This window comes from Ursus americanus, chromosome 27 (genome assembly GCF_024610735.1).
Source record: "Ursus americanus isolate L20-20 chromosome 27, mUrsAme1.1.p, whole genome shotgun sequence".
Classification (NCBI taxonomy): Eukaryota; Metazoa; Chordata; class Mammalia; order Carnivora; family Ursidae; genus Ursus; species Ursus americanus.
Genome location: NC_142153.1, coordinates 40274340 through 40301189, shown reverse-complemented (window position 1 = coordinate 40301189; position 26850 = coordinate 40274340). Strand labels below are relative to the sequence as shown.

At 38.1% G+C, this 26850-nt stretch overlaps 1 protein-coding gene across 3 annotated transcripts in view; it reads left to right on the top strand.

Moving 5' to 3' along the window:
- PDLIM3 (PDZ and LIM domain 3) overlaps positions 1-26488 on the top strand; it is a 30720-nt gene extending 4232 nt beyond the window's left edge. Inside the window, exons 2-8 of one of the 3 annotated variants that reach the window (XM_045785774.2) lie at positions 5393-5544; positions 7571-7655; positions 15482-15549; positions 20285-20548; positions 22157-22287; positions 24292-24403; positions 25761-26488. In XM_045785774.2, the coding sequence (XP_045641730.2) occupies positions 5393-5544; positions 7571-7655; positions 15482-15549; positions 20285-20548; positions 22157-22287; positions 24292-24403; positions 25761-25950 (1002 nt within the window). In that variant the 3' untranslated portion in view covers positions 25951-26488. Of the gene's footprint in view, positions 1-5392; positions 5545-7570; positions 7656-14914; positions 15103-15481; positions 15550-20284; positions 20549-22156; positions 22288-24291; positions 24404-25760 lie in introns of all 3 variants that reach the window. The other 2 variants (XM_045785777.2, XM_045785775.2) reach the window with 2 other exon arrangements.
- The last annotated feature ends 362 nt before the right edge of the window (positions 26489-26850 follow it).

Genomic DNA, 26850 nt, shown 5'->3' with positions numbered 1-26850 from the left:
TCTGAGGTTCACATCTCTAAGTGAGCAGCTTTTCTTTTTCTGCCAAGAAGATTCTAAGGAGTCTCCTTCTTTTCTAAGTATTTGGACCACCCAGAAGGTGGAGCTACCATCACAGCCAAGTTACAGATGGTTTGCTTTCACAAATGGTCCAATTTGGAGTAAAGTACGAGTTTCTTTTGTGTATATGATGTAAGATTATTATATACATCTGATGCTAGTATGTCCTTTCCCACTCAATTCTTGTTCCTCCCCTTCTTCCTCCCTCCTTCCTATTCAGAGCATGCTCAGGGCCAAGATCACTGTAACTGAGAACACTATATGGACTTGGGTACCAATATAGAAAATGTTACTATTTCTTAAGTTTTGCAGGCTTGAACTTAGAAAAGTATATGACTTTAATATAAACTATATTTGAAATTCGAGCTTTTAGAAAGAAGTATTTACAGTTGAATGCAATCCTTTACCAGGATTCAAGTGTAGTAGGAAGGTTGATGGGAAAACCTATTTATTCTACCAAAGACATGTCTGCATAGAAATGCTGGTTCATATGTTCATAACAGTCCTACATCCCACAAATATCTATTAAGTGTAGAAAGCACTATATGTGGAAGGCACTGTGGGGGATACAATTATAACTCAATAGGTTTCTACTCCCTGAGACGCTCAAATATGAGAAGAGAAGGGACATACATGTACATAAACAACCAGCACACAACCTGTCCAGGACTCCATGAGAAAAGTGTGGCCAAAGAGATGGGACGAGTCAGGGCAGAGTTCACCTGCAAGAATGGCATCGCAGGCCAGTGGAAGAGCTTGAGCTACAGAGTTAGCCCTATGAGGAATTGCAGATTTTTCCTGGTTGTGTGACCCTAAGTAAGTTTCTTATACTCTGAGAGCATCCGTTTTCTCATCTTAAAAGAGTGTCTTGAGAATTCCGTGAGATAATAGTTCTCAGGAATACAATGCCAATAATAATAACAATACTGCACTGGTTCTCAACCATGGCTACACATTAGATTCACCAGACGACACATGAAACTATCCATGCCCAGGTGCTACTTGCAGAGGTTCTGAGGTAACCGACATGAGGTATGGCCCTAGAAATGCACATTACAGCCAGGCACTAGAGGGCTTTAGGTGCCAGGTAGGGCACTGGAGTTTATTTGTAGGCAACAGAGAACAACCGAACAATGGGCTTTCTCACTATTTCGATCCATGCCCCATAGCATAGCCCTGCAGTGTAAACTTGTCTTGTCCATACCTATTTCATTTTTATTCTTAACATAAAAGTCTCAACAGGGGGGCCTGGGTGGCTCAGTCAGTCAAACGTCCCGTCCAACTCTTGATTTCAGCTCAGGTCATGATCTCAGGGTCGTGAGATGGAGCCCCACATCGGGCTCCATGATCAGCAGGGAGTCTGCTTGAGATTCTGGTCTCTTCCTCTCCCTTTTGCCCTCCCCTTCCCCCGCACTCTCTCAAATCAATCAATCAATCTTAAAAAAAAAAAAAAAGTCTCCCCAGGGCCATATCTTGTGCTTCCCTCATGTCTCCTGCAGTAAGTAGAATATTATAGATGCTTTATGTGTGATTTAAATTACTGTTTTCCAAACAGACCCAAATAATAGGTTGATGTGAATAATAGAGATCATCCAAGGCACTTGTTAGAACACAAATTCTCTGGTTCCTCCCCTAGAGCTTATGATTTGTGATTCCAGGCACCTGGAGTAGAATGGGAGTCTTTATGTCCAGCAAGGACCCTCATGTGATTGTTCTATTTAGACAAATTTGAAACATGTGCTAAGTGATGTGGTAGTACTATTTTCAATGATTTCTCTAATGCTTTTGATATTTGAGATGCCAATGAACCTAATAATAAATAATCCACTGAAAAACTCTTTGCCTCATTGTAGCTCTCTCTTCTCCTGATTTGGGGGGAAATGTTAATAATAAACTATGAGCAATAATATAAAGTAATAACATAATAAAGTAATAATATAATGCTGGGAAATAACATATCTTTATGTCTAAACAGATAGTTTAACTTACTAAAACCAGGCCAATTTAGTGGTCATTTTCTCATCACAATCCGAGCTGAACTTAAGAACTAGAAGAAGTGAAGAGACCATATGTTCTCCTTCTCTCTCATCCCTCTCTCTCCATCCTTTTTTTTTTTTTTTTTCTTATCAGCTCCTTCCTTAGAGATCCAAGGACATCAATCACTAGGTTGAATGCAAAGTCAGAAGTGGGTTTTGACCAAAAAAAACAAAAACAAAACAAAACAAAACAAAAGATTTAAAAAAAAATAAAGAAGTGGGTTTTGACATCACCATCAACCACCTTCTTCTTTTTTTTTTTTAAGGTTTTATTTATTTATTTGAGACAGAGAGAGAGAGAGAGCACAAGGAGGGGCAGAGGAGGAAGCAGACTCCCTGCAAATCAGGGAGCCCAACTCAGGGCTCAATCCCAGGACCCCAGGACCACACCCAAGCTAAAGGCAGACACTTAACTGACTGAGCCACCCAGGCACCCCCAACCACCTTTCTTATTTGACCTCTGAAACCACTGCTGACATAGCCAAACAGCTGTTCCCATCTTAGTAGGAAGCAACAGGTTACTTGGACATTTATCCTTCTCTAAAAAATAGTCTTCTTCGTCCAGCCTGTCTTAAAGTTGTTGCAATGGTCAAAGTTATTAGAAAGAGCTTTGCAAATATGATATTTGGAGTAAATATAAGATAGTGTTAATACTTATGTATTAATACTCTTAAAGAAACTTAGCAATGTTCAGTATCGAAGTTCAACAAACACCAGATGTCTCAGTTTAGAATTTATATACACACACACACAACACTACTTTCCACTTATCCCAACCAGAGCTAAAAAATGGTGTTAGGCTTTTCTAAATCAAGATTGAGCATTATATAAAAAATCTATTTAAGTATATTAGAAACGCTAGGTGAGGCTTTAAAAGCAAACACATTGAGCTATTCTTTCTCATTTTTTAACTCAAAGAAAAGACTTCTGGTCTCATAAGTTCAAAAATAGATAGTACTGATTTTGACAAAGTATAGCTAGAGAAAATTAAAAGTTTAAGATTATTTTTATCCCTGCAAGTCACACTGGAGATGGAAAATTTTATTCTTCTAACAGTTCTGGGCTTGGGAGAATTTCCAAATGGAAGGCAGCTATGAAATGCATCCCAAAGCCTGGGATATAATAACCCCCTTTGTCTTCACCAAGCTTCTATCAACTGTTCCTATTGGAAAATAATCACGATCAGTATGTATCCTTAAGTGAGATGATCACAGAAATTAAGTGAGTACAATAAACATTTTAGTGATGAGACTGAATATCTCAGACACATGAGAATTTATTACCTTTGCAATTTTATTCATTTAAATGAATCTTGGCTATCTCTTAGAGCCACAAATTTAAATGGAATCGATAGCTAGATTAATTAAGTTAATAGAGAAAAAAATGAATGAATGATTGATCCTCAAGTAAAATATTAGGAACAGTCTAGTTTATTCCTGGAGCAGTCTGAGGTTTAAGTCAAGTCCTGTCTCTTCTGCTCTGAACAGTAGGAACTTGCAAATACAACAGTGATGGGTTGACATTAATAGCTATAATCTTTGGGTATGTAGGGACTAGATCTTTTTTGTTTCTGCTTTAAATAACCCTTTCATTCATTTTCAATTATCCATTAATTTCAAACACTGAAATATACACCGTGACACATTAGAAATATACATAATATGATACATATGCTCAAGAACTTCCAGTCTAGTTGCAAAGACAAATAATATACAAGTAAATAAACAAGCATTAAAGTACAACTTATCTTCAGGAAGGAAATGAAAAATGGTGGAGAATGATGGGGCGAGGGTCTGGAGAAGCTACTTCAGATGTTTGGGCAAGTCTCTTTGAGAATGTGACATTTAAGCCTAGACGTAAAGGATGAAGAGGAGCAACTGGGTAAAGAGTGGGGGAAACATTTCAGGCAAAAATAACAGTGCATGTAAAACCCTGAAGAGGGTACATGCTTGGTCTATTTGAGGAACTAAAAGGAACCTGGAATAGCTACAGCACAGTGGGTGGAGGGGAGCAGAAACAGTGTATGATGATGTTAGAGAAGTAGGTAGGGTAAGACCAGGAAAGGACTATTAGGCAGTTGTAAATAACTGGGATTTACCCAAAGCAATTAGGAGTAGGTATAGCAATCAAAAACTGAAACCTCAACATAGTAATTAATAATTTCAAATTTGCTATCTTTTAAATATTTAATAACCATATGTTTCCCATACATATGGCTAATAACCATATGTATCCTTAAGTATTTCTTTCATCACCCACACACCCCACCAAAAAAAAAAAAGAAAGAAGAAAAAAAAGAAGAGAAAAGAGAAAAGAAAAGAAGAGAAAAGAAAAATCCATGTAGGTTTCTTGTAGACAGCATAAAATTGGATCTTGTTTTTTTACCTAGTTTGACAATCTCTGTTAAAACACAGAACATGTGGTTAGACCATTAACATTTAATGTAATTTCTGATAAGGTTTAATTAAAATCTAGTATCTTGTTGGTTGTTTTTTATTTGTTCAATCTGTTTTTCATTCATGCAGAAGACACTGTGTATGAATACAAACTTCTCTTGTGTCTGCATCCCCAGGGGTTCTAGAATCTCAGTGTTAACTTTAGTAATTTGTTCATCTTTTCAGCTGAATTCTTTGTGACCAAAATAGTGCCCCCTTCTTCTTCTGTGCTCTGACACAAGTAATACGAGTTGCTTACATCTTGACTTTCCTTGGAGGCACCTGTCTTTCCTTAGATTCCAGGCTTAGTTGGTTGCCCTGCAGTTTCAGCTCTCTGAATAGTTCATGAAAAGTTACAATTTTGTATATTATATGGCTTCTTCTTATTACTGCAAGAGTGATTCTCTTTCCAGCTTTCTACATCCCGGATGCCCCTTCATGTGAATTTTAAACATCATTACTTGATGCAACAGTAGTTTCAATTCAAATATAAAAGCTCCCCAAATGTGGTGACGTTATACTCCCAAATAGGGAGTTATGGATGAAAAAAAACCCTAAAGAATAAATTATTTTGTTTAAAACAAAGAAAATATGATTCAACCATGGTGTTAAGGAAGATGTTTTAGAAAAGAATAAGAGATGTCATGATAGATGAAATGTGGTTAGTAAGAAACAAAATTATTTAGCATGGTGGAAAAATAGAGCTAACACAATTGATCATTTAAGAGTTATTTTAAGTTAGATTTAAAATTCCCTGCCCAGTGAAACATTTAAAATGTTACCAAGCTGAAATATAAATATCAGGCACAAAACTCAAAATATTGCAGAATGTTGGTTTTTAAATGATGCCATCATTTCTTCCAGATTACTCCAGGAAGCAAGGCAGCAGCTGCCAACCTGTGTCCTGGAGATGTCATCCTGGCTATTGATGGCTTTGGTACAGAGTCCATGACTCATGCTGATGCACAGGACAGGATTAAAGCAGCAGCACACCAGCTGTGTCTCAAAATTGACAGGTGCTCTTTAATTAATGGTGTTAAAATGTGATCTGTTTTGCAGGAGAACCCGAACCAGAACTACAAATGATTTCATCCTCCCAGTAAGAAAGAGTTTCATAGGACCTAGAATTTTGACTGTCCCTTCCTCCTTTCCTTCTTTCCTTCCTTCCTTTCTTCCTTCCTTCCTTCCTTCCTTCCTTCCTTCCTTCCTTCCTTCCTTCCTTCCTTCCTTCCTAGAATTTTGACTGGCTCTTTCTTTCTTTCTTTCTTTCTCTTTCTTTCTTTCTTTCTTTCTTTCTTTCTTTCTTTCTTTCTTTCTTTCTTTCTTTCTTTCTCTTCTCTCTCTCTCTCTCTCTCTCTCTCTCTCTCTTTCTTTCTTTCTTTTAGTATATCAGCCACTTTGGTCTGTTCTTCACTGATGTCAATCTAGGAGTTGTTAACAAACTATTTCTGAAAAGAATTCTCTGGAATGTCAGAATAAGGAAAGAGCCTAAAAGAATTCCTTTTCCTGTTAATTGGCTATGAAAATAGAACCACGAAAGGTTCTGGCCACAGAAACACTGCGCAGCACAGCTACTTGTACTGCTGTTCTAAATGGGATCAAGAATGCAATGGAATTTAAAGATTCTCCTAAAAGAATCTCTTGACTTGCCAAAATGTGAGCATATTGAAAACTGGTTGCTAATCCCCTGTACGCCATTGGCTGTTTTGTACAGAATTCAGCCCAGAAGAATCTGACAAGTTGTAAGAGTGCACATGTGGTGAGAATGTTAGAAATGAGACATTTCTAAACAAACAACAACAACAAAAAATTAGGAAATTGAACTGATCTTTTGCTATCATAGGCCTGAGCTGAAGCTGAATTGTGAAAATAATGTTTTGTTATAGTGGTTGCTAGTGTGTGTTTCTCCCGTTGCTATTATATTTCCAACTTTTCCTGCTGTGGTTCAGAAGGCCCAATCAATCAGCCAATCTGCCATTTCAGGGGTGAAATTGACTCTTTCCCTGTTTATGCATAACTAGTGTTCCTGCCAAGCACACAGTCCCTTCAGAGTACATGGTCCCAAACAGATACATGAGAAGGACATGAGATTGGATAAAGCTCATTTCCTTGATGCCAACAGCAAATCCCCCTGGCACACCACTCACTGTCTCCTGTGGTGGCCTGGGTAGGATGGGAGGGAAGTAGAGGAAACGCAGGGAGTTTTCCCTGTGGTCATATGCCTTCAGAATCTTCCTCTCCTGTAGTGTTTCCTGCAGGTACAGCAGACCTACTCTCTCCAGACACTGTACAATGTCTTTGCCTCAGTTGGTTTGGGCTCCTATAACAAAAATACCATAGACGGGGTGACTTAAACAAAAATTTATGTCTCACAGCTCTGGAGGCCAGAAGTCTGAGATCAGGATGCGGCATGGTCAGTTTCCTGATTATTTCCTCACATGGCCTTTCTTGGTGCATGGACATAGAGATCGAGTTCGCATTTCTCTTCCTCTTTATAAGGACATTAATCCTATCATGACAGCTCTACCTTCATGACCTAATCTAATCCTAATTACCCCCCAGAGACCTCATGTCCAAATACCATCACACTGGAGGGTAGAGTTGCAACATAGGAACTTGGCGGGGGGCAGGTGGCAGGACACAAACTTCAGTCTACAGTAGTACTCCGTGCAATTTTTATCCATTCAGGGGCGCCTGGGTGGCACAGCGGTTAAGCTTCTGCCTTCGGCTCAGGGCGTGATCCCGGCGTTATGGGATCGGGTCCCACATCAGGCTCCTCCACTATGAGCCTGCTTCTTCCTCTCCCACTCCCCCTGCTTGTGTTCCCTCTCTCGCTGGCTGTCTCTATCTCTGTCAAATAAATAAATAAATTCTTTAAAAAAAAAATTTTTATCCATTCAAGTACCCAAAAAACTAATTAGATGGGAGAATACAGAAATTATCAAGTTTCGATAGTATCATACCCATTATGGGAGATTAAAGTATACTAAAACTGGAAGTGCCATTAGAATTTGGAGTTTACAAAATTTCTTTTATTCACAGGGCAGAAACTCGCTTATGGTCTCCACAGGTATCTGAAGATGGGAAGGCTCATCCTTTCAAAATCAACTTAGAATCAGAACCACAGGTATGAATTTTAGAGTAAGTGATATTCACATTATATTTCCTTTTAAATGATGTGGATGCCTTCCAAGAGGAAGAAGTGACAAATATAAAAAATCGGAATAAGCCACATGATGGAGCGATTGTCTGTCTTTACCCTGTGACATTATATTATCTGCATCTTTTTATATCAAGAGAAAAGAGAAGTATCCCCAGGCAAGTGCCTTGTTAAAAGACAAATATGTTCTCAGGACAAATTTGACTCTATCTACTTACAGTCCACTTATTTTTTCATTCTTTATAATGGACTTCTGCCAAATGACCATGACATAATCCAAGAAGTTTAACATGTTAAAACAAAGCAAAACGAAATTAGTGTCTACCATTTGAAACAGGTGTCTCTAATCTAATAATTATTGTGAACTTCAATTCTTCGAGGTCTTCATCCAGATCTTCTTTTACATCCTTTTTTAATTCTCAGTTCCGACCTTCTATAATTAAGTTTACTCTACAAAAAGGGTTTTTTGCATTATGTAACCATGGTGATATTCTGCCCATGCAGTAGAATTACAAAAGAGAGAGGATTTTCCCTTGAGGCAATTCTAATGAGCTAAATTAATCTAATAATCTGATGCTTATCTGATGATGTCTACTTTCAAAAGCTCCAAAAAAAAAAAACACAAAAAACCTGAAATTAAACCAACCCTCAGTTGTGCTGTGTGGGAAAATGTAATTAAGACAAGGATTTTAGAACCTCTCCTTAACCAGCAGTTTCCCAAGTTTAGAAAGACAGATATAGAAATTGGGTATCCCTTTTTAAGCAAGTATTCATCACCAACTTCTGAATTTGTGTTTCCAGTTTTCCACTTTCTCCATAAACCTCCATTTTCTTCTTGATAAAATACACTTAGAGTAACATGTATCTTATAGGGTTTCTCGAAGATTTACATAAAATACTATAGAAAAAGAACTTACATAAAATACTATAGAAAAAGAACTTGGCACATCAAATTCAATTTAGCGGGAGCACTTGGTAAGACTGGTATTTTACCTACCCCCTCCCACCAGGCGGTGATGTACAGGCCTCTGGCCTTTCCTACAGTGAGATGGAGGCTGCCCATGTGATAGGACTTCCCGGACACCAGGAATGCTTTCCATATTACTATTACAAGGGTCATTACAAATTGCTTTGGATTAAAACTTCGTAAGAGCAAAGGAGGAGAAAACAGACCCCAAAGTGAGTGAGCAGGCTATGGAATATTTGTGAAGGTGGGAACTGCTGTGTCTATTCTCTTTACTCGGGAGTCTCCCAGCATGGCACACAGCAAGCGCTCAATAAATAGCTAATGGATGAAAGGAACTGGAGGCTCTACCGATAAACTGCATTTTCTAACACTGCCCAGGACCACACCAAGGAACCAGTTCTCAGAATGGTGCTCAGCTGCCACCAGTCCCCGCTGCTTCATGGTTGGAGTGGTTGTGCAGGCTGAATGGGATTTAGGTCAGGTAAGAGCTCAGCTCTTCAGGAAGAGTGAGCGAAAGATGAAATAGACGAGATAGCTAGCAAATGTGGTGAGAAGGGGTCTGAATGCTGGTGGTGGCTTACCCCCTGGCATCTGAGGTAGATTGGTGAATCATAATACCTCCAATCAACATTATCGTTGATAGAAGAAAAAATTGGAAGAAGAAAAAGCAAAGTTCTCCAGGCAGAGCTGTCACTTGGAGATAGTCCTTTGCAGTAATGCACAAGCCCACCAGCTTCCTCCCACCTTCATTGACTCACCACTTAGAGGCAACACATGAGAAAAAGAGATCATATGGTGTTTTAAAAAACGACAGAAAGAAGTGAAAGTTTAAGGCTTATCCATATGCATTTATTAACCACCCAATCTCTTAATATCACCAGGACAAAATGGATAAAATTCTGAATTTCCTTTCCATATATAGCACATATCCGAAATTGTACTGCACCCTTTTGCAAATTATTCATTATTCATTCATTCATTCCAAATTTCTCCTAATTTCTAAAATCCAATTTCACCAATATGAGATGCAAAGATATGGGGTCAATGAGACAGATCTGACCAAAGTACCAGATCCCCAGTGATCCCTGACTATGTTGCAGAGTCTGCTCTGGCCTGTGGGTGACTCAGCAAGTGTTTGTTAAGCACAGGCTGAGCTTAGACCAAGATGGGAGCCTGTGTTTTGCTAACATCTCTCCATAATTGGAATTTAAGGGCAATTGTTTGAGTTTTGTTCTGGAAATGCCCCTTTTATAAATCTACAAGTACTACTTTATGACCACAATTATCCCAAGAACTGGATTTTTAAAAAATAACCCTAATTTTAAGTACTCTGGCCTCTCGTCAATCATGTATTAGCCCACAGGTCCTACATTTTGGGGTCAGGCAATATGGACATTTATGATATACAAATGGGAAAAAGAGAATGAGATAGGTTTGGAAAAAAAAAAAAGGTGAAGATTGGGTTAAAGGCTCTAGAAGCCAGTCAGATAGAGCCTTTAACATTCCTTTAGTTTGAGTCATGACTAATTCTTGCTGGCACCTCCTCCAAGAGGCCGGTGTTGGAAGGTCTCAGAGATAAGAACCGTTCAATTCTTCTGCTAATGGGCCAAAGGATTCCTGTCCTTAGGATCCTCAGGCCAGATTTCTGCATGATCAGTTCACAAAACTTGGCCCTTCAGAGCAGACATTCCCTACAAACATAGCTAAACTTCAGCATGACCCAAGCTATCTGAAACACCAAAGCATAAACTTAACAAAATGCAGTGATAAAAAGAAAAAAAATACAAGCAGTGAATTTAACTTGTAGCATGAGAGTGGAGAAAAGCTAAACTGAGGTTATGTTTGTCTTCTTATTTTATCTTTTTAGTTAACACTAAAAATAGAGGTCTTGCAAGGAGAGGTCTTCCCCCACCCCCACCCTGAAAATGGGAACTCACCAAATAAATCAACTTTCTGGACAACAAAGATGTGTCCATCTGAGAAACACATGCCATTAATATATCATGCTTTCAGACGGTACTGTAGATGAACATAAAAGGCGATTGAGCAATACAATATTTGAGTTCTTGTTTCTCAACCCAAGTGAAACTTTTACTGCAAGTTTTGTGACATTTGTTATTAGAATATAATACTCTTTCATTTTAAAAATAATGTATATCCATTGGGAAAAAAAACACATTATATCCTACCATCCAAGCCCAGCCACAAATAACAAAATGTTAGTGTATTTCTTTCCAGACTTTTCCCTATGCATAGGTTTAGGCTTTGGGGACTTTTTCTTACAGAGTTATAATAATAATTGACATGAAATGTTAATACCTAGTTTTTTTTTTCGTTTGTCCGTGTTATTATTAAATACTTAAATTTTGTTTTTTATCAATTTAGACTTGAATCTTAGGCTTAAAAAGAACCTTACAAGTTATTCTAAGCCATTGAATAAATGTTACTTATTTATTTGTAAAAAGTTATATATTTACATATAAAAACTTATTCCCAGCCATTGAATATATGTCTTCTATACAATCCTGAACATGGCCTATGAGAAGACATATGCATTTTCCTATACAAAGCATTATTGCTCTAGACTAAGAGTATGTTTTTAGAGCTCTGCATCCTTCTCCAAAGCTGGCATTTTCAAATAAAACATTACCCTCCTCTTTGTTTAATGGTTGTTGAACAACTCAAAATTATAATGTAGCTATCCCGTATAGGAAAGATGCTTTCAGAAAAAAAAAATCATTCTTTTCTAAAGGAGAAGATAGCTGTGTCTATTTCCACAAAGGACCGCATCCTTGCCATAGAAGATTTGATAATAAAGATGGATAGGAACAACACACAAAATCAAGGGAGATATGGGTTAAAGTTGTTTATATTTTCAAAAGTTACCTTTATCCTACAATTTGTTGATAACTGGGAGGTGGACTACACAAAACAAGGTTTCTTAAACCCCATTTCCCAAACTCTTCCCCTATTATATATGGGAAACACTTGAAACAGATTGCTGGGGGGAAAATTATAAAGGTGACTTTATTTTTCATTTGAGGGGTGAGCATGAGGTAGGGGTGGTGATTGTTCATAAATTCCAAACATGATAAAATATACCATCAGTTACTCAGTGTGGCTCGGTCAAGTATATGATCATTTGAAATAGTTTGTTCACCTTATTTCCCCACCACTGTTTTTTATAAATAAATAAATACAAATACGCACATTATCAAACACACTGTTTCTGTTGGAGCTGGTAATTGTCCCCATTCTTGGACTGAGTCTCTATCTCTGGACAACTTCTGCCAGTAAGAAGTTGGGAGGTGGATGTGTCTTTGAATGCTGTCACTGCTGAGGTCATTCTAAGGGCTTGGGAGACGGTTAAGACCTGTATTCTCCCTGAAATCAGCAAATCTCTACCCAGTTACCTAGCTTTGACTCTGGCAGCTCGAGCATTTTATAAATTCAAACTATTATTCTTTAATATGAGCTCCTAACATTTAAAAATACTATTGACAATGCATTAATTAACTTCAGTGATTACTACTGAGTTCCTAAGAGATGAGAGTCACTTGGATGCTACTGTCTGGGAAAAATAAACACAAGAGCTGGACTACATTGACTGGTATATAACTTTTTTTACTGGTGTTTTCTGATACTAACAATTTTCCTGAAAAAGTAAAAAGGAATTAAAGTGAAGTAGTAAACTTCTCATTGGTTTTGTCGCTTGATTCTGTTTGACCATCAACAATGATGTAAGATTTGGATAGAATGTTGCCTCTCCATGCCATACTTAAATGTTTACCTTTGATGTATACACTTCATTGTGCTTTTTTTGGAATGACTCTAGCAGCCCATAAACTAATGCTTTGCAAAGCCTAAATACGGATGTTTGAAGGCTATATTAGAAACACGTCCTTTTATGATCTTTTTACGATTATGTGCAGAAAATAGGTTTTTTTTTTTTTAATTTTAACAAATTACACATTTGCAACTTTTGCAATATGCAGCCAAAACTGAAAACAGTAAAGAAAAAGCTTGGAGCTCATTAACTCATATGCTGCTTTTTGGAAGCACTACTAGAGATTATTAGGGCATAAATATTTCCAGAAAAGTTGCCTCACTAATAGGATAGTCACCATCCATATTTATTTATCATTTTAGGACTAAGAAATAATAAGGGCAGAGATATTTTCCCCATAAAACTATCATATTGCATTTACTAATTCTTATAAATTTAATTCTATTTACCAAGATCTTCAAGGCATACTTAAATTAAAAAAAAAAATTTTTTTTAATTCCACAAAGCTTGAGTCCTTCAGTTCTGCCTGATTCACTCATTTAATTAGTCTGAGAAATTTATAATCCGCCAAAACTAAATGAAGCAATTAGCCTTCTGTCTTCTTTCATATCAAAAAGAGTAACAAAGGCTTGAATCGTGGCCACTGTCATTACTTAAAATTATTTCCAGTTCACTTTTTTCATGCCATAATAATGGCTAATCAGAATGGTTAATCGTAAAAAAGCCAATCAAAATTCATTATTAAATCAGCCAAAACAATCAGATGATACCACTATCTCCATGTTTGACTACACGCATTTCCACATGTCGTGGGATTCAGTGTTTTTCTAAAGCTACAGTCATTCTGCTACTTAATAGCAGTAACTATATTGTCACCTAACCAACTTGTAGACCATGAGCGACTCTTCTGGAGGTAAAAAGAATGATTCAGTAAGATATTAGTCAATCCAAACACACTCTAGGATCACAGGCTATTGTATTCAACTCAGACCTTTTCAAGTTCAAAAGGCTGTTACACTATGCTGTCCGAGGTTGATGAGAGAAAAGTTGCTCTCCACCACCTCACAGATCTTCAGGTACCATGAGATTTGGGGCAGTTGGAGTCCAAGACTCAGCTAGTATTTGACGCTGCACCTCACTTAGCTGTTATAACTGTATTTTGTTTTTTAAGTGAGCTTTGCCAACAGACCTGGATGGGGAAACGGGGACTATCTGTGATGACTGCCTGCTCAGAACCAAAACAAAGCATTTTATGGCATGGGTCCCTCCAGGAAGTTGTTGGTGTTCTCATGCATGACAATCTCTGTGAAAACTCTGGTTCCACCCCCTAAGAAATAAAGACAGTCTCTTTTTCTAACAAAAAAGCACCATCCCACAACTTACTCATTTGTAATGACACGGAGAGAAAGAAATGACATGAGCAAGAACATCACAAGACCTTTTTTATTTTTTAATAAAAACAGCCTCTTTTCAGTAACATTTGAAAGAATCATAAATGTTTGTACTAGTTGAAATCTGTGTGAAAAACTGGTGGCACATTCACAAAAGTAAATGAAGTCGATGTGAGTGTGTAAGTGAAAATATTGGAAAGATTTATCTTACTGATCCTGCCAAATGAAAAGATTTGGAAAGAGAATCAGCTTGTGTGTATTTTACCCTTCCCTTTTGGCTTTCTTCTGTTGCTTAGAAGAAAAACATATTTAATGACTTTACAAAATTATAAATCTACATAAAAATTGGAAAACCTGCTCTCATAGGGGGAAAATAGTCTTTTAATTCTTATTATTTGTTCTAAATTTAAGGTTAGAACTTAATGCAAATTAAGAATTTTGTTTTTTACTAAAGATGTACTATATGTTGGCTAATTGAATTTAAATTTAAAAAAAAAGAAAAAGAAGAATTTTGTTTTTTGTGGTAGGTATTAAGAAAAAACCAATACTTTTACTTGTTTTAGTTAAAGTGATTCAGTAGAGTTAATCACAAATGCTCCCTCTCTTTCTGATTGTTTTGTTCTTCCATTTCCTAAAACGGAGGCAGTTTTATTAAGATATTATTAGAAGAGAAAGCATACGTAAGTTCTACTTGAGGAAATGTGAATTATAATAATTATTCTAAGCCCCGAATCTCATTTCTGACACGGAATTTCTGTCTTCAAATGAGTCATATGAGAATTTCTTAAAAGCCATAGATGTAAAAACTCAGTAGGGCCAAACAAAAGGTATAATGTTCGAATTATTTTATAATATTTAAATAAGATCAATTCCTTTGCACCATTTTGTGGCTAAGTCCGGCACATGTGAAGTTCACAGAAAATGTAGAAAGGTTTATACTCACCTCCTCCTTTAACCTTGCCATGAATCTTGCAGTAGGGACAAAGAAGCCTTGATTAACAATAGCGATGCTGTTGGTCTGCTCATTAACGGCTTTATTGTGCCTTCTGTGGCTCTGTGTATTTTGTCTGCCATTGTACAGGAGTTCAAACCCATTGGTACCGCGCACAACAGAAGGGCCCAGCCTTTTGTTGCAGCAGCAAACATTGATGACAAAAGACAGGTAGTGAGCGCTTCCTATAACTCACCAATTGGGCTCTATTCAACTAGCAATATACAAGATGCGCTTCACGGACAGCTGCGGGGTCTCATTCCTAGTTCACCTCAACAGTAAGTATCCGACTTGGTTCCCAGCCACCATGCTCCTAACAGTGATAGTACGGATTTCTTTTCCTTTCAAAAGTCCAGCTCTTGCTGTTTCATTTTTACTCTCCTGAAGGCACAATCAGATCTTTAGTTTAAAGACACGCATCTAGAAAGTGGTTCTAATGTTCTGGCATCCAATCTGCCAGTTCCTGAACATTTCTAGTGAACAGATGCTTAAAAATGAAGAAATCGCTCTGGTTCCATTGTCACCCTTCTTAGTCATGTCAATATTTGATGGTAAATAATCCTCTCTGTACAATTATCATTCATTTACTTTTATCTTAAAAAAAAAAAAAGAAAACTACCTTCCACTGAGGAACTTTTTAACCCTTTGTTTTTACAGGATGCGAACTACTTTGAACACAAGCACAATATTCGGCCCAAACCTTTCATAATCCCAGGCCGAAGCAGGTCATAAGCTCTGAAATTTTGGTGTCTGGAGTGCATGTTTCTTTAATAAATCCTTACTAATCACTAAGAAGAGTAACATGTAGGCGTTTGGAGTGACTCTGCTCATCTTGAAGCTTATTTCAAAAGCGAAAGAAACAAACTCACTTTGCAGAGCATAGGAGGCCACTAACCTCCATTTCTGAGAGTAAATACTGACAAGATTATAGAGCTGTGAAAAGTTAGGCAATCACCATGTATATTTATAACTAATACCCTTGCTGTTCTGAGGATCCCATCCAGAACACACTGACCTTTGAGGCAGGCAGATGTACCCCATTCCCAGGTCAGGAAGCCCCAGCCAGCAGAAACAAACCTGGAAACCAGCCCCAGTCGGAGTAAGGAAGCAGGTGGGGCCCAGTGGGAGTGCTGGGGCAGGCTTCTATGTTGCATATTCTCTGGGCAGCCCACCTCAACACCTGTTCCTCACCGCACCACCAGCCCGCTGGGTTCCACTCGTTCCAGCTCTTACATAAAAATAACTCTGCATTCTTGTGGATACTTGCAAAGAAAGAGAGGCCACTTAAAAAGGAACTTTTCCACATGGGGGGAGATAAGTAGAAGGAAAGAGTTGGGAGACAGGGATATATGTTGGTTACCCTCATGGATAACTGTGTACACACTGCAGTAAGAATGAGCAAGCTCTTTGTGGTTGTCAATCAGAGAAACAGATCATCTTCAGATGATCCTTTCCAAATAAATATCTTCTCTAGAAATTGTACTCCAACCCAAGGGGGAGAAATTAATGCCCTGTGTTGGCACACTGGGAAAGAGTGGCTTTACGAAACCTCAAGCTCATTCCTCTGACCTCAGCTACATTAATCAGCCCTGAGGAAGGACGTTGGTGGTTAGGATTATTGACTAATGATCTATACCCAGAGTTCCAAACTAGTGGCCCATCCAATTTATAGACAGTGTTTTACATAATCCTCCTGTTGTTAAAAAAAAAAATGAACTTAAGTAAATGCCTAAGATGGAACACCTACTCTCCATCCTGTCAAAATGCCCATCATTCCTGATACCTGGCCCATTTTCATACGTGTGGTACCCTGCTGGCCCCTGGGGGTATCCACGTTCATGATATCTGCTCTGCATGGTCAGTCATCAATTGATATACGATCTCCTTATGCAGACCTTTCCATAAAGGCAGAGTTAGGGCCAGAGGATTATCTCAAAATAAGCTGGACAATTTTGTGATCTCAGACTCAGACAAAACAATAGAGTGGAAGATCAGGAGACGATGCTAAAAAGGCAGTGACTGCCAAGTGCATCTTCCCCCCTAGAATGGAGCACTTCTATCTTCCCAGCACCTAGAAACAACACTGGGACAGACTAAACGTTCCATCAGTGTTCATTAGGTAAAGGAACAAAGTCCTAAGAGTACCTGATAATATTCTCTGATGGCAAGAAAAAAGGGCTATCACCTCTCTCTCATACATGCAACTCTGCACAAGCCTTTTTTTACTTCTCTTTTTTTGTTCCCTGGTTCCCATTCCATTTTCCTCTAAATCTTCTCCCTATTTCTCCACATTCATCAGCTTTGCAGCCCCACCCCTGATATCACAACACTAGATTAAGAGTAAAAATGCTATGTTACTATTGAATAAACATATGTACAACTCTCTAAAGGAGTATTGTAAAATTAATACATTTGCATTCCTTTGAGGTTGGTTTAACTATAAACTCACTCACTAAACTGAACTATAGGCCTTCAGGAGGCATTAGAATGACACAGATCTTGCTTTTGCTAAAGCCCAGTAACATTTAATTTTATAAAACTTCAGGGAAAGTCAGAGAGATTTAGGTAGCTAATGGCCTTCTTTTATATTTTCATTTTAATTCAAAAATGGTAATAGGGACAAGCCCCTCATACTTTCATCACTGTAAGGTGCCTTTCAATATAGCTGAATTTGGGAGAGGAGAGGGGAGGAACGGGGATGAAAGAGTTTGCTTTAAAGACAGGCTCCAGCATTTAATCCTAAAGAATTGTAAAAATGCCTCTACTACCTTTCCTTTCTTCCTGTGTCCTCTCACTATTTGCTCTAGCTTCTGAATTTCTTGTTCTTTCCAAATGAGTCTTTGTCAAGGTGGAAGTTTAGGTGACTACACACCAAGCCACAACTACACCATCAATGAACAACTTTTTAATCAGAAGTAAGTGGGAGATGCTAAATTGTTAATATGTTAATCTCCCTACGGCCTTACTGGTCATTATGGTTCTTTTAATTTTTTCATAATTGAATCATATTAAAAAGTCAGTATTTTCATATGCACATATGTAAATTTAAAAATTTTATTTTATAGATCCAAATGATAGGACAGAATCTTGTGAGTGGTTTTTGGACAGATCACTTCAAGAAGCTCAATCCAAAAAGTCTGTATACAGGTCAGGGAAATTAGTTCTCTGTCTGATATCTATGGAGGTAAGAAGTAATTGAGTGTATCATCAAGCTTACAAGTGGTCTTGCCAATCACTAAGTCAAAGTCAAGAAATCTCATTAGTACCTACCTTTTCACTAGGTCATAGTGACCCCTGATACTACCCACAGTGACTGGAGTCCATGAAAACTATTTATTTAAATCATCAGTTCAAGAGATCTTGTGAAAGTGTCCCAGAAATTTATAAGAGGTCATTCTTGCTTGCTTAGGGTTTACTTCCTATCTCTTCAATAACTACGGGCCCCTCAATAGAATGATAAAGAAGCCAGGCAATAGAAGACACAATCCTTGCTTAAATAAAATTATATACACAAACATGCTATGTACAAGAACACTAGTAACAGAAAAAGATTACTAATTACAACTACGAAATAAGATCTATCTGTAAGTTCTGACTGCTCATAGTTTATCTATCTACTCTCTGTTCTAGCTCTCTGCCTGGCACACAGTAGGACCAGAATAGCTATAAATGCTTGCTGACAAGATTCACTATTTTGGACTTAAGTCCAACCCTCCCAAGATTTAACTCAGTGCTTCAAATCCCCAAATTACAATTTAATATGCTTCATTGCACTCAGGTCAAATCAATATAATCCTGAGGAAACTGAGAATTTACTTTTCTTTTTTTTACCAACTGAGGTCAATTTCAGGAGCTAGCTAGGACAGTGTTGGGCCTACAGAGATGGTAAATAAGCCACTGGGCATTTTGTATGTGATTAACCAGTTTACAGATTGGGTTTTAAATAGGCTCTCAACAGCCAGGAAGTGAAGGAGCACATCCATATGTACTCGTCTCACCTAGGTCATGCAGGTGGTTGAACTGGATAACACAAGACAAAAAAATTTAAAAATCCATTTTGTGACATGGGTTGTCCAGACTAAGCAGGCTATAACTGTGATGAAGTCAACAAAATCAATGTTCAATATTCTTTTGGTTTTTGCTGTCTATATCAGACTACGGTTAGCATTAGCAGCCCTAGAGAGTAAATGCAAGAGCCATACTTGAACCCTAAGAGAAAATGGATTTTGACATAAACACATCATATAAATTGTTCTTTGTCTGGAGTTTATAGCAACACTAACCTGCAAGCATGATAGAAGTTTACAAATACTAACATTCCTTTTGCCTTAGTCTTAAATGACTGTGCTTAAAAAAAAAAAATCTCAGTATATTTCATTTTCTTGTAAAATGCATTTCTCATGCTGCACTTAAAATGCATGTAGAAAAATGACTTTAGTCATTGGTGTGTCAGCTGTGACTAGCTTCCTATCCAGATTCATAGAAATTATGAAATCCCCCTAGTTATTCTTAAAATTGCATGACTGGCCTTTCTCATGTTTTAATAAGTCCCCTCAATTGATCTTTAAAAGGAAATGAGAAATATGCATGGGAATACATGTGTGCCTCTAAAATTGTTATATGAAATAGCTATGTATGAAAGAAATATAGCTTAGCCCTAGGTAGTATCCAAAGAGTCTAAGACTACCTTATTTGCCCTCTAATCAATTAATGTCAAGGTGACAAGCATTTATTGGCTGTTTCTAGAGCCTATATTAAATCACTGAATAGTTTATTAACGTGTATTCTTCACAAAATCAAGAATGAAAGTAGAAAAAGTTAAAATAGTAACTATAAGACATTTACAAAATAGCTTTAAAACATAAAATTTATCACAGAACCTTCAAGTTGCCAGTTACTCTTCAATGAAAGTATAACTGCATTTCTGAAACATACTTATTTTGAAATGTTTAGCCTAAATATTTGATTAAGATCTTCATGCTGCATAGTCCTTTACTAATTGTGAAGAATCATTCAGTAATATTTTGATTTTGAATACCGCAGCTCATAAGTGTGAAAGGACATCCACCCAATGTTGTTTCCCTGCATCATTTGCTTGTGATGTGGGCAAGTTTAAAATTGTTTGGCTTATTTTTAAAAAGCAAAAGTTGTTGCATCTTTTCTACCTCACGTACAACTCTGTATAACCCTCAGCCTACTGCCCAGTAGAACAGAGCCAAAAAATGCAATATCACCTGTACTTTTTAATTTCTTTGCACTTCTTTCAATCATGAATCTTGAAATGTCTTCCCTTTGTAAAATACAGTCTAGCCAGAAATAAACAGTTCATTTGAATTTGATTTAATTCACTTCTTACTTTCTGTCTTCAATTCCTTTTAACCTCTCTGTACGTGTTCTCTGTGTTCTGTCTGGATTTTCTGATTCCTGCGTCACCTCTGTGTCACGTGGTCATTAACACAGTGGATGCAGCACTCCGTCCGGTATTGACGGTGGCAGTGGACGTAGCACCCCTTCTTCTGTCAGTACTCTTAGTACTATTTGCCCAGGTGACTTGAAAGTTGCTGCTAAGATGGCCCCTAACATTCCTTTGGAAATGGAACTTCCCGGTGTGAAGATTATACATGCTCAGTTTAATACACCTATGCAGTTGTACTCAGATGACAATATTATGGAAACACTTCAGGGTCAGGTTTCAACAGCTCTAGGGGAAGCACCTTCAATGAGGTAATGCGAGTCTTTTTGAACCACGGGCATATTAACTAAACACACGGGCAATGTCAGCTTTACGGGTGTCTTTTAACACTGTCGTAATTGAAAGGAAGCTATGTGGAAAGCTTTAAAGAAAAAAATACTAGGGGTGTATTGCAAATATCTAGACCTAAAGATAAAATGATTTCAAGAATTAACTAAGTAGAGCTTTATGTGACAGAGAGCAAAAAAATGAAATCAGGGAAGGAACAAATGTCTATGTCTTTTGGAAAGCTACAACGTTCTTTACAAATGTCTGGTAAAATATTTCTCAAAAGTGACTTATAATCTAGTATACTCTATGCTTCTTCTTTGGGCATCAAAAATTGGGAAAGGAATGGGAGGTTCAGAGAAATTTTAAGAGATGACACCTCCTCTCTCTTTTAATGGTAGCTTGTGGAGAGGTCATCATTTTTCCATTTAGAATTTTTACCATGATTAAGGTTTTGTAAGCTCAAACTATTAATGTAAATATTTAATTTCCACTGGTCCCTATTTTGACTAATTTCTTCTTTATTATGAATATTTGCTCAAATTACTTTTGCCATCAAGTTTTTTCAAATAAAAAGACTTATTATAAGATAAAATCTTATTACTTCTTTCAGTATTATATAACCACTTTTTATAAATTAAAGTTTTATAATGTTTTAGAGTACTGTGTAACTATATCCCAAAATATCTCTTGGGAGGAATATGATAAGATAATAATGGTGTAATGTATCTCAAAGCTTTTTTGCAAAGAATTTCAGATATATAAGATGATGATTTTAAAATATGATGTAGGTAGCAAAAATATGTGCAGAGAGCAATTACCTTTCCTAGATAATGCAATTAAATGACATAAAATAATAAAGCATTTAGTGCCTGACATGCATCTTCTTATTGTTCATCATGAATTACATTTGTAGAATATTAAAATTAAGCTGCTATCATTGTTATAAGTGAATTATAATGTGGCTATTAAAAAACAATGTAGTTGATATAACTGACATATATATGAAAGTTTCTACATTATGTACTTTCACAGACAAGCTGAATTTCTTCAATTTATAAGCAAAACGATACCTTTGCTGTTTTCAGGAGTTAACAAATTAACCTTAAAAACAAAATTAAACCATACCTTTCAGTTTAAAATCAGAAATGAATCTGAATTTTATTGACAATTTTATGACTGAGAATAATCAAACCGGGCTCACTCCTGCACTTCCACCATGTGTATGTTGTCTCTTTTCTGAGGAAAGTTAATTTTGTTCACATTCTAATTTTATATCCATCAGACACGAGTGTTATTTTTTTTTAAATTGCTATCCCCTAACAATCACACTGTACTTGCCCTCTAAAGGACTCTGCCAGATGGAGAAGTGCTGATGTGACTCCCAGGTTAACGGGTGACATCATGAAGGTGACCCATGTGAATTCATATCGTATTTTTAACTGTAATAGAGATTGACTTGAAAATGCTGAATCTTTGCTCAGGAGTTACTGCAAATAGTGGTTATTGCTTATTCATGTCTTGTGGCTTCTTGCACATTCCATGCCGCACAAGGCTCCTGACACTGCTTCACATGCCGTCCTGTGTTTCAGTGAACCCACGGCCTCGGTGCCGCCCCAGTCAGATGTGTACCGGATGCTCCATGAGAATCGGAATGAGCCTACTCAGCCCCGCCAGTCGGGCTCCTTCAGAGTGCTCCAGGAATTAGTGAATGATGGCCCTGGTGAGCAGCCGTGACTGTCGCTGGAACAGTACTGATGGAGGGGAGGATGGCAAACATACTGGGAATGAGAGACTAAAAATGGATTTAGTTCAGTGATCGAATGAATCTTTCCTCAGAAAGATTTGGGTGGTGATTGGTTTAGGAAAGGAGCTTCCAGAATGTGTCCAAGCAGCCACCAACCTGATCATAAAAGGACACCAAAGACAAATTCCATCCATATAGTCAAGGGGCTAGTTTGGCTCAAAAATCATAAGTTAGAATTTTAAATGGATATTGCAAAATTTCTTAGCCTCTGCCCCCTGCTCCAGGGTGTCATTATCATCAAAAAAATTTTTTTAAGATTTTATTTATTTATTTGACAGAGAGAGAGACAGCCAGCGAGAGAGGGAACACAAGCAGGGGGAGTGGGAGAGGAAGAAGCAGGCTCATAGAGGAGGAGCCTGATGTGGGGCTCGATCCCATAACGCTGGGATCACGCCCTGAGCCGAAGGCAGACGCTTAACCGCTGTGCCACCCAGGAGGCCCTATCATCAAAATTTTTAGACAACACTGAAATGAACCCTTACTATGTTCCAAACCCTGTGCTAAGTACTTTGCATACTCGCACTTAATCCTCCCGATAACCTGTGAGATAGGAACTATTACTTTTCCCTTTTAACAAATGAGAAACTGACAGAGACACAGACAGTAAGAAGCAGGACTGAATCTCTAGCTCACTCCTGCTGTCCTCAGAGCTCATAATCTTACCAATGTTTTTCTACCCCGAAAAGATATACACAGTCCTTTAAAAGTTGCACAAAAATGCAAAATGCCTTACTAAGTTGGCTATTAAAAAAAAATTTACAAGTGTTGGTAAACATGTGGAAAAACTCTTTGTTCATGGGTGCTGGGAATACAAAATGGGCAGCCACTGTGAAAAATAGTATAGTGGTTCCTCAAAAAGTTAAACACAGAAATAACCGTATTATCCAACAATTGCACTCCTGGATATATACCCAAAGAATTGAAAGCAGGGACTCAAATAGATACTCATACGCCAATATTCATAGCAGCTTTATCCACAATAGCCAGAAAATGAAAATAACACATACGTCTACCAACCGATCAATGGATAAACAAAAAGTGGTCTATCCATCCGATGGAACATCATTCAGCCTCAAAATTGAATGAAATTCTAATACATGCTGCTACATGGATGAACCTTTAAAACATGCTGAGGGAGGGGCGCCTGGGTGGCTCAGTCGTTAAGCGTCTGCCTTCGGCTCAGGGCGTGATCCCGGCGTTCTGGGATCGAGCCCCACATCAGGCTCCTCCGCTATGAGCCTGCTTCTTCCTCTCCCACTCCCCCTGCTTGTGTTCCCTCTCTTGCTGGCTGTCTCTATCTCTGTCAAATAAATAAATAAAATCTTTAAAAATAAATAAATAAATAAAAAATAAAACATGCTGAGGGAAAGATAAATATTGCGTGCAACCACTCCTCTGAGGTACCTGGAATAGGCAAGTCATAAAGACACAAAGTAGAGTAGAGGTTACCAGGATCTGGGAGGAGGGGGAATGGGAAGTTACTGCTTAATGGGTGCAGAGTTTTTGTTTGGGATGATGAAAGCATTCTGGAAAGAACTGTTGGTGATGGTTGCACAACCTTGTCAATGTACTTACTGCTACTGAATTACACCTTGAAAAATGGTCAAGATGGTCAATTATATGTTCTGTATATTTTACCACAATAAGAAAAAGCAAAAAAAGGCCAACTGTTCTCCACTCCTTTCGGCATTTTATAACAGCTCCCTCCAAGAGCAACGACAACAAATTTTAACGAGTTCATTTTGGAAAGGCCCTATTTCAGAACAAGTGATGCCTGAGCCTGTCCTACTCCCTTTGAAATGATAGTACTGGCGCAGCTTAAGAATTCCTTAGGTTAAAGTGCACACCTTAAAATAGAAGCGAAGTACAGACTGTAGCCAGCTGTTCCCTCGCCATAAATGGAAGCACTTTGTTTTTCAGACGACCGTCCTGCTGGAACTCGGAGTGTGAGAGCTCCCGTTACCAAAGCCCACGGCGGTGCTGGCAGCACACAGAAGATGCCGATCTGTGACAAATGTGGCAGCGGCATTGTGTAAGTCTCAATTTCAACCCAGGCGTGCACTATAAATCTTGGTATCCGCTCTCGGTTTCCAGTCAGTGACTTCAACTACGTCCACAACATTTAGCACATTTTCACCAGAATTCCTTCAACGTGCCCTAACATTGGCATATAATGTGAGTCAGCAATCTGGACTTATAATTTCAGATATATTCTCATTAAAAAAAAACAACTATCCTCAAAGCATACCTTAAAAATTGCTTTTGAGAAGCATAACTTCACTTCAAAAAGCCCTCCCTTGGTTCATGTCTAGTCTTTAAATACTTCTTCATTTGTACAAACCAACGAAACCAAATACAAGGGTTATCAGGTTGCTCATGAAAACACATTATCTTTAGTCGGTTTCTTAAGTTGCACAAATATTGAAGTATAACTTTTAAAAATACAGTCAGCTTCCATGTCAAGGGCCCTTATGTTTGCATAGCCACACCTGCTAGTTCAAATCTTCAAGCGACCCAGATCATTTCAATCTCTCCACTGCAAACGCCCCACGTGGTCACTTCTCCCACCCCTTTATTCTGTTCCTCTACTATTAGCTCACACACTGCAGCACCATCTGTCCAGTGATCCAGGATTCATCCCAGGAGGGCAGTGGGAGAGAAGCCTGGTTAGAGCAAGGAGGGGAATGTAACAGAAAGAAAAAGAAAAAGAAAAAAGAAGAAAAGAAAAGAAAAAAGAAAAGGAAGGAAGGAAGGAAGGAAGGAAGGAAGGAAGGAAGGAAGGAAGGAAGGAAGGAAAAAGAAAGAAGCAGGACAGGCAGCTCAGGAGCAAAGAGGATCTCATAAAACACAATAGTTTATGATGGTACCAAAAGCGATTACTAAGTTGGAGTAAACTGTTTTGACAGTAGAAGTGAGTCCACCCACCCATGGACATTCCATGTCTGCCCTTTGCTCTGTTTTCTCTGTGCCCCATAGAATAGAGGCTGCGTGGCCAAGGCAGAAAGCAATCAGAGGGACTTCTAGTTGTGTAGAAAAGCTTGGTCAAAATCAGAATACTTTGCAGAGGTATTTGTGTTACCTATATCATGTTTTCCTCTTTCAATGAAACAATCCGCAAAGATCAGGAAGGAAGATCCTCTAACTTTTATAGAAGCGACTTGTTTGAAAAATCTGAAAAATAGTCACAGGTCAACAGCAGAGAGAATCCCGTGATGTGTGATTCTGGTTGTCTTGGATCTCCCTGACAACGACATCAATCTCACAGCCCTGCTGGCTTCACAGCTGGAGGCTGTTTCCTGGATGTGAAACAGACAACACCGGCCTTATCTGCGGTGTGGTCTCCGTGTTTCTGGCTTTGTGTTTTTCACTTCACCTCCTTTCCTCAACAGCGGTGCGGTTGTGAAGGCGCGGGATAAGTACCGGCACCCGGAGTGCTTCGTGTGCGCTGACTGTAACCTCAACCTCAAACAGAAGGGCTACTTCTTCGTGGAGGGGGAGCTGTACTGCGAAACTCATGCAAGGGCTCGCACGAGGCCCCCAGAGGGCTACGACACAGTTACTCTTTACCCCAAAGCTTAATTCAGTCTTACACAGACCGGAGCACGCACGCACTCACGCACACTTACACAGGAAGACAGCGATGGCTTTGGGCAGAAGGATAGCAAACTGTTGGCTCAAATCTAAAACCAAGGCTTTTAGACGTTTATCTTATTGTTACTGAAGAAAAGGGAGTGGGAGACAAGTGCCTGCTCTAAATGTACGCGGAAACATAGACTTAGCTATGTTTTGCAGCCGTTTTCTCTCTCTCGGTCTAGCAATAACTTAATGACATTTAAAGCAATAATTTTTTTTATGTCTTACTCCACAATTTATATTTATATTCTGACATCAAGAGATTTGGGGGAGTCTAATTATCTTTCCTTAAGAAGCTGATTTTGCAATTGTAGTAAATACCAAGTGATAATCTTGTATTCTAACACAACCTGCAATTGTCCGTATCTGCTTTAACTATGATAATGCATGCCAGAAAGAAATTCCCTAGTTTTCTCTAGTTTCATATTCAATTATACCACCAGATACAACATACATAATAAATACATAAAATATTTTTAAAATACCTAATGAAGTTGTCATTCAATGAATTCGAATAAAATCAACATTCCAACAAGAGGGTCCAATCATATCTTGACATGTACACTAATATCTCAGTTATTTTAGGAAAAATGTGGCTTCTTTAGTTTTTATAACTCGTTTACTCTTTCTTATGAGCCCACAATTTCTGAGGATAGGAGGGATATTTAAATCTAAAGGTAATTCAGTCCCTTTCCCATAAAAACAGTTTCTTGTGCTTTGAAACGGTCTCTTTCATTTTATAAATGCTTCTTTCAGATGAAATATTCAGTGAATTCAAGGCTCAGACCTCCCTCAAGTCTGTTTCTTTATGCTCAAAATTTCACCACTGCTGCCTCCTCCTTCCCA